This window comes from Rhipicephalus microplus, chromosome 10, assembly GCF_043290135.1.
Source record: "Rhipicephalus microplus isolate Deutch F79 chromosome 10, USDA_Rmic, whole genome shotgun sequence".
Lineage (NCBI taxonomy): Eukaryota > Metazoa > Arthropoda > Arachnida > Ixodida > Ixodidae > Rhipicephalus > Rhipicephalus microplus.
In genome coordinates, this window is record NC_134709.1 from 8,927,484 (window position 1) to 8,941,239 (window position 13,756).

The window sequence follows — 13,756 nt, forward strand, 5'->3', positions numbered from 1 at the left end:
GTTCAAACTCCGAGTTCACACGCTCCCCCAAGTGGAGCGGCTTTTCTTTCAGCCAGCTTCTCTCGCGCGCGAAGAAGCCGCCGCTCCGGGGAAATCCCCCCCTTTTCTCCTTTCATGCCTATCGTTTTGAGTCTCCCGCTCCGGTTGCATTCACTCCTTTATTTTCTCGTTGTTTTCTTGTTTGTGCATTACTGGATTAACTTTTTTTTTGTCATTCTTGCTCCCCGCCCTGAAAAGTGCGGTGGCGACACCATGCGGCACCTTGCGGCGCTTCCTTTTTCACAAGTGCAAGCTTTTGAGATTGGGAACACATGGTGCTACGGCTATTTCCCCGAAAGTCGGCGGGGTCGGTTTTTCTCGGCAGATGCAAACTGCATGGCTGGGCACGTGGAGAAGTGCGAATTTGTAGTCACGCGCAGGACGCTTCAGTTCGTCCGCACCAGAACGGCTTCGCGTATGTAGTTGATAAGGTAGCGTCAGTTTTATTCTCTAACGGCTGGTTATTTGTTCATTTTCTTTGATTTTGAAATGCAAATATATCGTGCTTCGGGATCCTGCACTTGGTACTGCGTGATCATTTTGTTATATTCTTTTAGCAGCAGTTTTAATGTTGCAGTCGCTCTTACCGACTCATGAATTTGTGGGTTGCATCATTTTTCACGCATACTAATTCAGTAATCTCAATTATTCGCCAGCCATGTAGCGGAAGGCTGTACTACTCTATAGAATCGCAGAAATTAAAACACGCAGATTTAAATAATGGAGAGAGTCGTCAGAAATCCGTTGGTTACCCTTATCGCACCACATAAATGGGGCGTGCTGCCTTGTGATAATTCGGACGCTGAACCAATCTGTCAGTTTGTATTGACTTAAGCTCGCATGTTTAACTTGATCGAACTCTGTTTACCTCGAGTGAATATCCCAATTAAGTATTGATGTGCGGCTAATGTAAGGAATTAAGTACAACCATAGGGTTTGAGATAAAATTGACAAATTATATTAACTGTGGAATGTCGAATTAATAAGAAAAAACTCACGCCCCGCCGCGGTGGTCTAGTGGCTAAGGTACTCGGCTGCTGACCCGCAGGTCGCGGGTTCGATTCCCGGCTGCGGCCGCTGCATTTCCGATGGAAGCGGAAGTTTTGTAGGCCCGTGTGCTCAGATTTGGGTGCACGTTAAAGAACTCCAGGTGGTCGAAATTTCCGGAGCCCTCCACTACGGCGTCTCTCATAATCATATGGTGGTTTTGGGATGTTAAACCCCACATATCAATTAATCAAGAAAAAACTCACAAAATATACTGAATATGCAAGAACGCGCAACTTACCGAATGATTTCAAATTTGCATGCTTCCATTTGCACGCACAGATACAACCGCACGCATGAATATAAACGAAGGGCGCCTCCCCACCTTTTCTTCGAAAAAAAAAAAAAAAACTGATTACACCTTTTTCGTGAAGTGTGGCATTTAGAAAAAAATAAAACGATCATTTGACATAGGGAAATAGTCCAAACAAAGGGCGTTTACTTTTTTTTTAAGTTGGAATTCATCAGGAAAAATTTGCTGTTGAAAAATAAATTCTCCTCCATAACCCGTCGTTTGATGAAGTGATCGCTTAAGCGAAGCTCCATTCTCGTTCGAAGCTGGACGGGGAATTTTTTTCAGATAATAGTCGTTACGTCATCGGGGTATGCCGGATCATTGCACGAAACGACACCGAAACGCCACGAGTACATGCATGTAAAAGATGTGCTCAAATGGTATACCGCAATAATGCAGGAACAAATACAGTGGTTGCTGCTGTTCGTATACATAAACAATACGCTCCTCCCATCCTCGATGGTGGTGAACGAACCCGTCATGACAGGGGTTTGGCCACCGCGGGCTTCTGTGCGGTATACAGCTCACGAGCCTCGGCGGCGATCGAAGGGCATTGCTCCGCCGCTGGTCCCTGCAAATGGGAAACTCGTGTTTCCCCGGGGAAATCGAAAGCGGCGTTCATAAGAGGCATGCCAAAGCGATCGCTGATGTCGCTCTGTATACTCTTGATCCTTACTCTCCATTCGTTTTGCGGTGCGTGTTCGCGGGTGGATTGCGAATGTAGACGACTATACTTAGCCACGCATTATGTCAGGCATAGCTTCATACAGCAAGCAGAAGTTCAGTCTATGGAGACGATGAGTGTCGTCTATGTTCACCTCGGAGGAAAAGAGCAGCGAATCTGTGTATCAAAATTTTTACCGTGTCTGTAGTATAAAGCATGCTGTGTGTTCTCCACCTTCTCCACACGAGATAGTAGCACTGTCAGATTTTATTTTTTTTAGGTGAAAACCGAATTGTTGCAGTTACGATGCAGCATTTAGGAAACTATTTCATTGCCGTGATCGTCTTTGGCATTTGAGGGAACTTTTATGTGTTTTGTGAGAGAGAAGTGGTTATAAGAGGGAAAAGAAGAGAAAAGTGGGCCCCGTAACTGTCTGAATCTCGCTGCGACACCTCAACAGTACCTCACAAGGGGTGGGGGTGAGAAGGGATTAAAAGGATAGGATTAAAGGTATGAGAGAGAGAGAGAGATGAGCTGGGACAGAGAGCGAGGACATATGAGGGATAGGAGAGATAGGAAAGATGGAAACATGGTCACAGGAGTCCGATAACGGGGCACCACTTGAGAGAGCTCTTGTCGGCGTCAGGAGATGACGTATGGCCAGCCCAGTCGGCCAGAGCTACGCTGACGTCGGAGATCGCGAGGGCACAACTGGTCGGCACGGAATCCAGCGAGAACTTGTCGATTGCGGACGTGAATGCAGGGGTTCTGTCAATCTTAGGTTGCGTTGACAGAATTTTGTATTGAAGAGCTTGGACTGAGTGCGTGGGTGTTGTTCAATGCCCCTTTATACAGCCTTATATTTGTTTTCTACGAACCTCTCTTTACCCTAGGACTGCGTGAGGGAGGGGGATGGAGCCGGGAGGTGCGATGTCTAGGCAGGTAAGCAAGGGGGTGAGAAGTTAAGGAGGGGGGGGGGGGCGCTGCGACCAACTTCTCTTTCGCCTGCATACGCTTACGCTCCTCACATACATTTAACAAAAAAATCGAAATGAAAAGAAAGCTGCCACACGAGACAAGAGGTCTCAATCAATGCACTGACGCAAACCGCGACGTTGTTTTTTATTTCCGCTCCTCTGTTCCCGCCGGCTACTGTCTCGCAGCCTGTACCACGGCCGCCAAGTAATTGGTAGCCCGGAGGTTCGATCAATTTTTCTTCGCCCGCCGGCGGATGAGAAAGCGAAAGTAACGAGCGTTATATACGTACAAGAGAAAGCACTATTTGTCCTGTCTTTTTTTCTCGCGTGAGACTCGAAGCAAGAAAAGTAAAGAACGGATAGCTGCCCTTTCCTGTCCGACGTTGAGGTACGGCTGACAGTTGCGTGCATCGAAGGAGGGATTGCGCGAGCTACAGAAGACGGCGCAGTGTGTACGATGCGCGTGCGATATATCAGTCTAAGACATACACACATACATACATACATACATACATACATACATACATACATACATACATACATACATACATACATACATACATACATACATACATACATACATACATGCGTACATACATGCGTACATACATGCGTACATACATACATACATACATGCGTACATACATGCGTACATACATACGTACATGCATGCGTACATACATACGTACATGCATACATGCGTACGTGCATACACACATGCATGCGTACATACATACGTACATGCATACATGCATACGTGCATACACACATGCATACATACATGCATACATACATGCATACATGCATGCATACATGCATGCATACATGCATGCATACATGCATACATACATACATACATGCATACATACATACACACATACATACATACATACATACATACATACATACATACATACATACATACATACATACATACATACATACATACATACATACATACATTTTAGGCACGCTATATGTGCAAAAAAGGCGGGGGGCGCACTTTGTTATGGAGTAGCTGAATGAGTGGTAAACATTTTCATCCCTAATGAGTAATACCGTTATGAAGAATAAACAAATTTATACTGCTCTCAGACTTCTTTTTTTTTTCATTGACTGTTTCATGTAGTCTATGAGTATGATGTATCTTGACTTCTTGGAGAGCGCTAAAAAACACGAGGACGGAGAAAAAAAAATGACACCATCTCCCGCTAAAGGGAACCATGTGCAGATGCGAAGCAGCGGGCGCTTTGCTTACGCAGGCGGCGGCGTTTGCGCTGGCGCTCATCGCGGCGTTGCGCAAGAGAGAAACCTGGGGAACCACAAATCACACAGTGCTGGACCAGTGTTTCCCACTGGAATATGCCAATTGCTACTAATGGACTATGAGAGACAAAAGACTCCGATTGGACACAGAGAGTCCGCTTTTAGCTAACGCGCAAGCTGCGGATTTTCATTGTTCAACAACGCACAGGGAAATTCTCCCACTGCAGGTCGCGGGATCGAATCCCGGCTGCGGCGGCTGCATTTCCGATGGAGGCGGAAATGTTGTCGGCCCGTGTACTCACATTTGGGTACATGTTAAAGAACGCCAGGTGGTCGAAATTTCCGGAGCCCTCCACTACGGCGTCTCTCATAATCATATGGTGGTTTTGGGACGTTAAACCCCACATATCAATCAAATCAAACTCTCCCACTGACACTACCTTGGAGGTCAAGATCTAGTGCCTATATGTGAGGGTTGGCCTACAGTGAACGGTGTACGGCCAGTGCACGCGAAGTCGGTTTTTATTGCGATAGCAATTATATGTACATTCTCAGCTGAGTTTTGCCGCCGGCGTTGCCGTCACTCACCGTATGTGTATACGTATCTATACATGGGGAAGCGCAAGAAAGAAAAATAATCCAGAAAAGACTTCACGTGGAATCGAACGTGGAACCTCTTAATTGTGAGTGCGAGGTGTTTAGTCATTGAGCCACGAAGGAGCACCTCCTTTAACGTTCAAACGGCAATCTGTTTATATCTACCACTTACCGCTGGTGACGGGCGTCTCGGGGGAAACTATCGTGTTTTCAGCATTACGGTCAAGATGGCGCAATGAGCGCGCGTCGCCACATCATCATGACGCTGCGGCGCGCGCACTGATCTCCCACGCGTACTTTGCCCCGCGGAAATGGGGCAGGGTGGACGCTTACGCGTGCGCTTATCTCGCGGTGGGGACAATCGTACGTCTTCGCTGGCCTTGGGCTTTCACCGGAACGATTCCGTTGTAGTTACCGGGCGCACCAAGGTCATTGCAATCGTTGCACAATCTCCGTTTGCGGAAAGGGCGCGCTTTTCAGACACCGCGAAGTAACAACCGAGACGCTTATTCGCGTTCATCTGTACCTGTGAGTACGTTCCGTGCGTAATTTGTACGTGAGAAACGCGGGGCACGTTTCGATCCGTTCGCCATTCTGCGCGTGACCTTCCAATTTGTTGCTATCGGGTTCATTGCTGCGCCTTTGCGGCAAAGCCGCGACTCTTTTCAATCTAGAAACCCACTGTCAGACACTGCCTGCGTCGGTGTTGCGAGGGAGGCGAAGGAGCGTAGGAGAGAAGGAGGGGTGCGTGTGTCATGCCGCACACAGGAGTGAGCTCGACCACAAGACGCTTCGCATCTAAAAATAGACGTCTCAAGTACAGCTGTTGCACAACGGAATGGGGACCTTAACGTTTGATACAAATACCATGCAGTCATTTTTTTTTGTTGATGTCAATGCTCATGGGTGCTGTTCTTCTTCCGATTGATAGTCCTCCAAATACATACCTGTTAGCCGGGTTTACATGTGCGCTTATGCTTTTTAGAGGGATTGCCAGTCGGATATCTATTCGACGAGACAAATGTGATTACAACCGTACTCTGTATTACGTGTCCGCTTCTGAATGAATGTTCGTTTACTGTCTGCGCCTGTCACGTATGAAAACATTTTTTCTTTCATTTGGGTGTTTTCGACGTTATCTAGTGAGTCACTTTGCATGTTCACGCGCATGGCCACCATGTACGGTTCAGTGTATGGTTATTTATTTCGCTCACACTACAAAATGATTTTATTCTTCGGGAAATTTTGGCGTTGCATGGCCGCTTTCCAATCATTCAATCAATCAATAAATAAATCCACGCCATAAGAACATGTTTGAAGTGAGCGCTGTTCGTCCGCCATGCATCGCCATCCTGCTTACTGCACGCAACTATGAAGCGCACCAACGAGCAGCCTCTTCTTCGGCTTCCTTCGCCCTTGGCACGGCCCTTGGGTCATTTCGGTCCCGCCATTTTTCACTCTTGCGCCCTATATACAGGGCGGCAATGTTGCGGATCGCGAGAATCTTCTTTTTAAAGAGGGAGCTTATCGTCTGTGTCTCTTGGGGTGACATAATGAGGTGTCATTTGCAAAGAATGGGACCCCCCCCCCCCCCGTGCTTGCAATCTGAGGCCTCAAGCACCAACCATAGCTACGCGTTTTCTCCATTTCTCATCCAACCTTCTGTGCTGCGCCTTTTGTACCGGTAGTCGATTCGTCATCGAGTCTTTTTATTGCAAGTCTTTGTTATTTAATACTTGCGCCTGTCCCATCTGCTCAAATGTTGGCTTTGTCTAATGAAAGTAGCCCAAATAAACGTACCTGCGTTGGCTCTTGGATTATTTTTGGCTTCGTTTGCCGCAACGTCGTTCATCAAAAGTATAGCCGGACAACCCTATACTTACCTAAAACTAAAGCCTGAGTATAAATATTCCACAGTGAATGAGGGAAAAGTGACATCCTATAACTGGTGACGGCGACCGCGAAATTCGGAAACCCAGCAAGGGATCTTGTGTCCTTTAGGGTAATTAAGGCAAAATCGGACGCTGGCCTTGAAAAAAAACGCGTGACATATGCGCGACGCGGGAACTCGCGTGTTTTACGAGAACCGAACCTAAGAATTTTGCGCAGCAGCCTTTACGAAAGGCTTAGCCATCAATCATCATTACCAGCCACAGAATAAACTTATGGTAGCGTACGTATAGATAGGGTGCTTCTTCAAAAAGTATGAACGCACTTGAAAAAAAGGCGCGCAAGGACAACAGTGGTTGCGTGAGGCGGTCAGAGAACCGATTTTATGCCTTGTTCGCCCTGCGCACTAACGTGCGTTTTGCCAGGACATCGATAAAGTTTTACCCACTCAGCCGTGCACCACTATTGCGAATAACAGGTGTTGCCAAAGCCCGAAGTACTATCAGAGCTGAATGACCATCCTTGTAACTCTCTCTCTCTCTCTCTCTCTCTCTCTCTCTCTCTATATATATATATATATATATATATATATATATATATATATATATATATATATATATATATATATATATATATATATATAATCTTTCCGTTCTCTCCATTGCTTTTTTTTTTCTGTTGGTATAGCTCGAGCACTTTCTTCCTCTCTTTCTGTGTCTTTTCTATTTTTTACGTCTTTATTCTCTTTCTATCTTTATTTATATTTTCTTTTTTCTCTCACATACTCTACATCGCCGGGCGTAGTTTTCGTTTGACGCTAGCGCCTGCTGTGCGGCGGTTGGTGCTTGCCGGATGAATGCTGTTGAGCGTACTCAACCGTCTTTTTTTTTTTTCTTTTTGCGGACAAAAACATATTTGTACTTGTTCGTGGCGGCTCATATCTTACGTTAGCAGCTAGGCTTTTGCCTTTTTTGTGTTACGAGAGTGTAACATTTGCCAAACTCTTTCAAATACATCCGAACGGTAATGTCAGTCTTGCAATGTTCAATAATTAATCCACGACCTCGCAAAGAACAGACGGTGCATCACGAAACGGCGCTGTAATCGTATAATACATCAGAAAAATTATTTCAATCTGCACATTTCGCGCAAATGCATATTGTTCGGATGGTTTAGTAAAATATTTGTGGCGCAACTGATACAGGCAAGGGGGAAAAAAAAAACAGGATAAAGCGCCAGTTTTTCAACTCGTTTATTTTAACCTCACATCACCCAAATATATATGCTTCCAGAATGCGCACAAAGTGGCAGTGACATTTCCACTGGAAATACGGATACACACAATGCTGCACCAATGACTGTGTGCTCTCTGTTGGTTGACGTCATATCCCGTACTGCCGGTGATCCTGCCGATGAGAACGTGGTAGACAGTCGCGCAGGAAATCGGCTGGCATGTCGCCCTCCACTGTAGTGAACGTTGCCTAAATAAGTTTTCAAGTGTTTATCGCAGCAATGACTGATTTACCCCGTTTGCCTCCCTAGCATGGTGTTGGATTGATTGATTGGTTGATAGATTGATATCTGGGGTTTAACGTCCCAAAACCACTATATGATTATGAGAGACGCCGTAGTGGAGGGCTCCGGAAATTTAGACCACCTGGGGTTCTTTAACGTGCACCCAAATCTGAGCACACGGGCCTACGACATTTCCGCCTCCATCGGAAATGCAGCCGCCGCAGCCGGGATTCAAACCCGCGCCCTGCGGGTCAGCAGCCGAGTACCTTAGCCACTAGACCACCGCGGCGGGGCTAGCGTGGTGTTGGACCAAAGGGTTCTTTGTCAGACACAATCGCACGAGGTCAATATATCATGGAACTAAGGAAGGCACAGGAGACCTTAGTGTACTAATTATGGGCTGAAGAGATGTGAAAGGGGGACTTCCCTTTCCTCTGGGACCCCCTTCTTCCTCTGGGACAGTGGGAACCAAAGGTTCTCGTTCCTCATATAGCGTTTACGTGACGTCACAGACAAGTGACTTAACTCTAAGTCTGTCTCCAGCGTTGAGGAACCATGCTCCTCAGCAAGCGGCCTAGCCGAGCGCCTTCATCTTGGGAAGGTCTGTTGGCAGTCAAAGCGCGTCCTTCTTCTCGCCTCATGTGTATGTGTTCCTTTAGCGGCAACAGAGAGGTTCTTATCTGCGCTGGGTACCTCAACATTGCGGCTACCGTGACTTTTTATCTAATTAGAGTGTGTCAGTGCAGGTATGGCTAGTGCAGGGGAGGACACACGGTCCTTCCGTGCTCATCTTTTGTGCTATATGTCCGCTTTAGGGTGAGTACAAGAAAACGCGAGCAAATACCAGCACTAATCTGGTGTCACAATTTCTATAAGATTGTTGCTCTACGCATTCGAGTAAGAGTTCATGCAGCGTCTCAACCGGCTGGTACCCAGAGATGGCGGCCATGGTAGAATACGAAGAGCACGTGCCCCCCCCCCCCTCCCCACCCAAGCTAGCTGCACCAGCCCATTCCTCCTTCTCCAGCTACGTTGCCACACGGGTGTGCATCTTTGGGTACTGGGGTGGGTATCACACTGCCTCGTGGATTGACGCCCCGTTGCGCTTTGGGCTCTCCTCGCCTTCCTTGAAGATTCGAACCTTATCGCGTGGCTTTTTTTTAATCCACTCGCCACAGTTAACCATCTTTTCTGCTCTTCGCGAGTCGAAACCTTTTTATTTTTTCAGCCTTTTCTCTTTTCTTTCACTGTCTCTTTTATCCCTGTCCCCCGCAAGTGTGTTGAGGTGTCCTCACTGCGACATTATCGTGCGCTTCTCCCTTCATTTCCCTACCTTTCCCCTCCAACATTCTTGGTTTTCCTCCTTTCGGTTCTTTTTTTTTAATTGAATAAATAATCACTCTTACTCCAAGACAAGAAGCCTGCCGACAGTTTTGGTCACCTTACAGAAGGGGTGGGGAGGCTCAGTGCTTCCAGCACCCCCTCTTTTTTTTTCTTTTAGGATACAGCGGGTGAGTGCCTTTGAGCAGTCTACACTGTACTCCCCCCCCCCCTTTTTTTTTGTACACGTGCGTCGGGGCCCTGCAGTTTGTGACCGGTTCTTTCTGTTCGCAGACGGCGCGGACATGTCGCTGAGCGAGCGGCTGAAGCCCCGGCCGACCGCGGACCCTGGCTCGGGCTCCGTGTTGGCCAGGAGCCGCTCGTTCGCCGGTCTCCTACAAGGCGGCCACCGGCGCACGCCGAGCGCCGCCTCGGGAGGCCAGCACGGCGTCCCTGCCGATGGCAGCCTGAGCAGCAGCAGCGGAGCCAGCTCCGGATCGAGCACCCTTTCCAAGAGTAAGTGCGGCCGCGATTCCGTTCATAGCTCTAATAGTGGATGGGATCGAATTGTGCGCCGAAATGAAATGTCACGAGGTCGTCACCTCGACGAAGACAGCAATCGGAATTTTCGAAACTGAACCTCATTTGGGTGAGCCTGTGCCCGGAAAACGAATCGTCACTTTGCAGGCAACACACGCTTAGTAGTGTCGGCCGTTGATAATCAGATGCGTGGCAATTGCGGGTTGGCATTCAACATTCGAGTATTATCACTATGCATGATTATCACTGGTGGTCGGGTTTGTTCCAGAACAACCTCAGCTGCTCGCGTTTGTGCACTCATACCTAACAGATAATGCTGAAATAATCTGGAATCTTCCCAGACATTCTCGCACATAGATAAAAAAAGCTTGGGTGGCAATATAGTGAACTAATTGCTGCCCGATTGATTGATTGATTTGTGGGGGGCTCCGGAAATTTCTACCATCTGGGGTTCTTTAGCGTGCACCCACATCTGAATACACGGGCCTACAACATTTCCGCCTCCATCGGAAATGCAGCCGCCTCAGCCGGGATTCCAACCCGCGACCTGCGGGTCAGCAGCCGAGTACCTTAGCCACTAGACCACCGTGGCGGGACAACTAATTGTTGCACGTGGCCGCCATTAATTTATTTAGCTCTATAACTAGCCAGATTTTATTTTTAGCTCTGTGTGTTTATAAGTGTGACTCTGTCTAGTGTAGAGGGAAGTGCTAATTGCTAGCTGTTACGTGTGCTGGAGGCACGAACATTGCCGATCATACTCGAGAAATACACACAAATAAAAACATATCTACAGTGAAATCACGATATAATGAATACAGATGTATCGAATTAGATGAACAATATTCATGTGACTAGTACAGTGATGCAAATGTGCATTCATGATGAATTTTCGGATATAGCGAACCTACTTTCATGTCAGATTAGACTGTTGCAGTGGCTTTAGTCCGCGCCTCACTTCACTGCAACACCACCTCCCTCTATATCGATTCTTGCTGAAATTCCTGGGAATATATTTTGTTCTGGTATAGCAAATCTGCACTTGCAAGAAGCTTGTACTCTTTTTATTTTATCTAATACACAGTCAAAGCTTGCAAGGCATTACTTTTATAATTTGCATGTGCCTGTAACTTACGGTATAACTTGCGGTATAACTTGAAGCCTATTTTCGGTGCACTGGTCTTCATAACATGTTTGTATTATTAGTTTAGTGAACTTCGTCACATCTGGAGCAAATATTCAAGTACTGGAGCATATTCAAGTACTGGAGCAAATATTCAAGTACACATGCTAAATTATTTTACCAACACTGTGTTCACATATGTAAATGATGACACAATGCACAGTTAATGTAAAGCTCACCTATAGGTGTTTGGTTTTTCATCCCTTTTTTTTTTTACTGTTGCATACAATAAATAAACGTTTGCATAGTTGCTGTTTTGCTGTGATACTTAATTCTGACAATTAGGTGTGACGTGCTCTTGAGCATGATTTACACTTGGAGTGTCTATGTATACTTCATACTGGTCATCACTACAATGGCACTACCAGCTTTTACTACTGCATTGGTGATACAGATTCCACAAGACATTGCCTCAATTCATACGCAACATAGGCATTAGCACACATGTAAAACTCTTAAACGTCTTAAAGGGACACTAAATAGAAAAAAGATCTTTCTCATATTGGTGAGTCACTCTCGCACAATTCCAGAATTGCCACGTTTTCCACAACAAGACTCTCGGGAAGCGAGAAAACGCGTCAAAGGAAAATGGAGGTACCGATGCCAATTTGACGCTTGGTACAAATTGGTACAAATTGACCTCTTAAGGGACCATATACAAGTAATTTCATTGAGGTAATATTGACAAAATGCAACACGTACAGTTTGAAATCCGTAATGTCACACGTGCATATTTTGGTGCAAAATTTCAAAATGTAACTTGAATCTTGATTTTCTCATTTATTAATTAGCTAAGGATGATCAAGTTAATGTGATCAGAGTTCTCAGAGCACACTTTATCAATCTAAACTCACTCATTGTTTCACTTTATTGTTCTTTTAGGGGTAAGTCTGACTGCAGAAAAAATGGCAAAGGCATTCCCTCTTGTAACACAGTCTTGCAATTTTCTAACTCATGGGCAGGTTCAGTGCTAGGTCAACACCATAGTCCGCATGCACCTCGACGCATCCTCCAAGGCATTTCCTCTACATGGTCTGGGAAACCGCCCAGGTCTCCTCGGCCAGCCAGGACTCTCCTAATCTTCAACGCCGTGGAAAGGGGTCTCAGGTATGGCTGACTGCCATTATTTTGCTCTATCACATCGCCATGTAAGACATCTTTTCTTTTAAAAAAGAACCTAGTAGTGCTCATAAGGGAATACATGAGTCCTTAATAAATATTGTTTTAGTAGTTGTGTAAACTTGGTGAAATTGAATAAAATTATTTAGCTTATATAGATTCCAACTCTCTAAACGGATTTTCTATTGCTGCATTTGAACAAAACATGTGCCATTTCTGAAAGCACATTCCTTACAGGGCTTTTCGCCCACTTCACTTTGTTTAAAAAAACAAATTATGCGGCGAAACTCCGGTTATGCTAATCTTGTTTTCAATGAACTACGAGTAAATCTTTTGTGGCATACTATTCATAATTATCAAGAAGTATAATTTAGTGAGCAATGCTATAAGAAAATAAATAGTGTCACTGGCTAAGCTACATTCCTAGTAATCTTGCCACATACTGAGTTTTCGTGTTTGACAAAGCAAAGTTGCCCCAAATCTCTGCAAGAAATATGCTTAAAGGGGCCCTGCAACACCTTCTCAAGTATTGCAATACTTTTTCAGGTAATCCTAGAGTGACTTGATTTAAAAAGCTTATTGCCTCACAAATCAACTGCCACAATAGTTGTTAGAATCTATCGAGTGTGAGCGGAGTTGGATTTTCCGCACGCTTTTTTTTTTTTTGGTGGTGAGGGTGGGGCGACTACCTCACCCTTGCAATTCCCTTCCACTACTCGTAGATTTAGAACTTGCAGAAAAAACTGAATAAGTGAATTAAGTTTCAATCTATTCATCCAACTATTCAAAAATTATTTCTTTAAGAGACAGCCAACTGACCATAACGTGTGATCATATCCGTGTAAAAACAAAAAGACCTTGAAATATAGTGACACATTTCAGCATGCTCTTTCTATTGTCAGTAGTGTTTATATTTCTAAATTGCACTTTAAAATAACAAAAACCATATACACACTAGTGCTAAGGCAATCGGTTCTAGCCTCGAATAGCACAAGTCCACTCGTCAAAGCGTCGGCTCGAACACAAAACCTCTGTTTTTGAAAGAAATATTTCAAAAGCAGCAATCTGAAGGGTGGTAAAATGGTAGAGGTAAGCAGCACATATACAGATTGGAATGACTTGGCAAGAAAATGAGGATGATTTCATTGAGGAATAACTTTGCTGAAACTGTGCTTTCATTCATTTGTGCTTACATTGAATAGCAAGGACCTCACTTGTTTGTTATGAAAAATCTTACATGAGTCATACTTCTTTTTTTAGAGCTGCAGTAATGAATGATGCCTGATATAATAATGTACAGTGAG

At 45.3% G+C, this 13,756-nt stretch overlaps 1 protein-coding gene across 4 annotated transcripts in view; it reads left to right on the forward strand.

The window, feature by feature from the left end:
- The window catches only part of LOC119181229 (rho family-interacting cell polarization regulator 2-like), a 336,392-nt gene that overhangs the window by 296,655 nt on the left and 25,981 nt on the right, over positions 1-13,756 (forward strand). For all 4 annotated transcript variants that reach the window (XM_075874992.1, XM_075874991.1, XM_037432410.2 and 1 more), the window contains 2 exons: positions 9,905-10,126; positions 12,296-12,440. In XM_075874992.1, coding sequence (XP_075731107.1) covers positions 9,916-10,126; positions 12,296-12,440 — 356 coding nt within the window. In that variant the 5' untranslated portion in view covers positions 9,905-9,915. The remainder of the gene's footprint in view (positions 1-9,904; positions 10,127-12,295; positions 12,441-13,756) is intronic.